Source organism: Cucurbita maxima, unplaced genomic scaffold (assembly GCF_002738345.1).
Source record: "Cucurbita maxima cultivar Rimu unplaced genomic scaffold, Cmax_1.0 Cma_Scf00953, whole genome shotgun sequence".
NCBI classification, from domain to species: domain Eukaryota; kingdom Viridiplantae; phylum Streptophyta; class Magnoliopsida; order Cucurbitales; family Cucurbitaceae; genus Cucurbita; species Cucurbita maxima.
This window is the reverse complement of record NW_019272969.1, coordinates 6,794-8,589: the sequence shown is the minus strand read 5'-3', so window position 1 is coordinate 8,589 and position 1,796 is coordinate 6,794. Positions and strand designations below refer to the sequence as shown.

The window sequence follows — 1,796 nt, the reverse complement described above, 5'->3', positions numbered from 1 at the left end:
TCTAAAAACTTACAAGACTCCTCACCTAAAGTATTGCAACTAGATTATTAAGGTTTAAATCATCTAAAACTCTCCGATTTATGGTGAAATCTTGAAACAAGAGAGATCGCGGACTCACCTCGCATTCTTGCCCGTTTCTTGCTGGAAACGAATCATCCAACGCTCAGACCACTCCTCTTGATACTCTGAGTAGCTCTAGTAGGAGACCTAAGATTGAGGGTGCTTCAATTCGGTTTTAGGGCGTTTCTCCCTCTTCTCCCTCTTCTCCCTCTTCTTCCTCTTCTTAAAAACCCTAACTATTCATTTCTTTCTCTTTCTATTTTTTATTATTTTTTTTTATTCTTTTCTTTTTCTTTTCCCTTCTTCCAGGTCTAACGAGACCCCCTCAAAGTTATATGTATGGGGCAAAATTACCTTTTTCCCCGTTGACTTTGATTAAAATTTCAATTACATTACCATTTTTTAATTTTTTTTTTAAGTTACTTGATGCATCACGAGCATTTCTTTCTTCTGCACCGATTTGAAAATAACACTCTAAGTTCTACAATAAAATCTAGAAACTCACAATGGTTAAAAAGGTGCTAATCACAAGGATAGAGCTAATTGTACCTGTTAGGCTTAGGGTGTTACAAATTCTCCCCTCCTTAAGAACTTTTGTCTCCGAAAGTTGGTTGTTCCTGAAAGAGTTTAAGGCAAGACTTCCTAACATCATCATCCCGCTCCCAGGTAGCCTCACTATCCAGATGATTACCCCACAAGACTTTGACAAGGGGAATCTCCTTGTTTCGCAATCGCTTGACATCTCGAGATATAATTTTGATTGGGGCCTCTTCGTAAGATAGATCCTCACGAAGCCGAAGTGCTTCGTCCTCAATGATGTGCGTGGGGTCTGGCGTGTACTTTCTCAACATGGATACATGAAATACGTTATGCACAGTGGCAACAGTGGGTGGCAACACCAACCTGTACGCTACAGCACCAATCCTCTTAAGGATTTCGAAGGGACCTACGAACCTAGGGCTAAGTTTACCCTTTTTCTCGAATCTTAACACTTTCTCATGGGTGCTACCTTTAGGAAAACATGTTAGCCCACCGCAAACTCGATGTCCTTTCTTCGAGTGTCGACGTAACTCTTTTGTCAACTTTGTGCAGTAAGTATCCTTGATCTGATTTTCTGGACTGCCGCGTTTGTGACCTGAACCAATTTCGGTCCCATAAGTTGTTGGGTTCCAACCTCTTCCCAAAACACTGGTGTCCAGAACCTCCTCCCATACAAGGCCTCAAACAGGACCATCTGAATCGTTGCTTGATAATTGTTGTTATAGGCAAACTCCATGAGGGGTAGGTGTTCATCCGAACAACCAGCGAAATCCATTATACACGCCCTGAGCATGTCCTCTAATACTTGATTCAACCTCTTTGTTTGTCCATCTGTCTGAGGATGGAAGGTCGTAATGAAACGAAGTTAGGTGCCTAAGGCTTTCAGTAAACCATTCCAAAACTGAGAGGTAAACCTAGCATCGCGATCAGACACAATGGAAGTAGGCACGCCATGCAAACGAACTATTTCTCGAACGTATAACTGAGCCCATCGATCCACTCGAAATGTGCTTTTACCCGGGATAAAGTGAGCTGTTTTTGTGAGTCTATCAACAATGACCCAGATCACATTAAAACCTCGTCGAGTCTTAGGCAATCCTGATATGAAATCCATACTCACTTTTGCCCATTTCCACTAGGGTTTTGGTTCATTATATACCAAAAAAAACTTGTGTTGAACAAGCTCTTAATCCTCT

At 41.5% G+C, this 1,796-nt stretch overlaps 1 protein-coding gene across 1 annotated transcript; it reads right to left on the bottom strand.

Annotated features, from left to right (window-relative positions):
* Positions 1–644: 644 nt before the first annotated feature.
* On the bottom strand, positions 645–1,375 carry LOC111475088. Its single transcript, XM_023119788.1, has 2 exons — positions 1,196–1,375; positions 645–986 (listed from the first exon to the last, which is right to left on the bottom strand). Exons 1-2 carry the CDS (start codon positions 1,373–1,375, stop codon positions 645–647), a joined length of 522 nt encoding a protein of 173 aa, XP_022975556.1.
* Between the last annotated feature and the right edge of the window lie 421 nt (positions 1,376–1,796).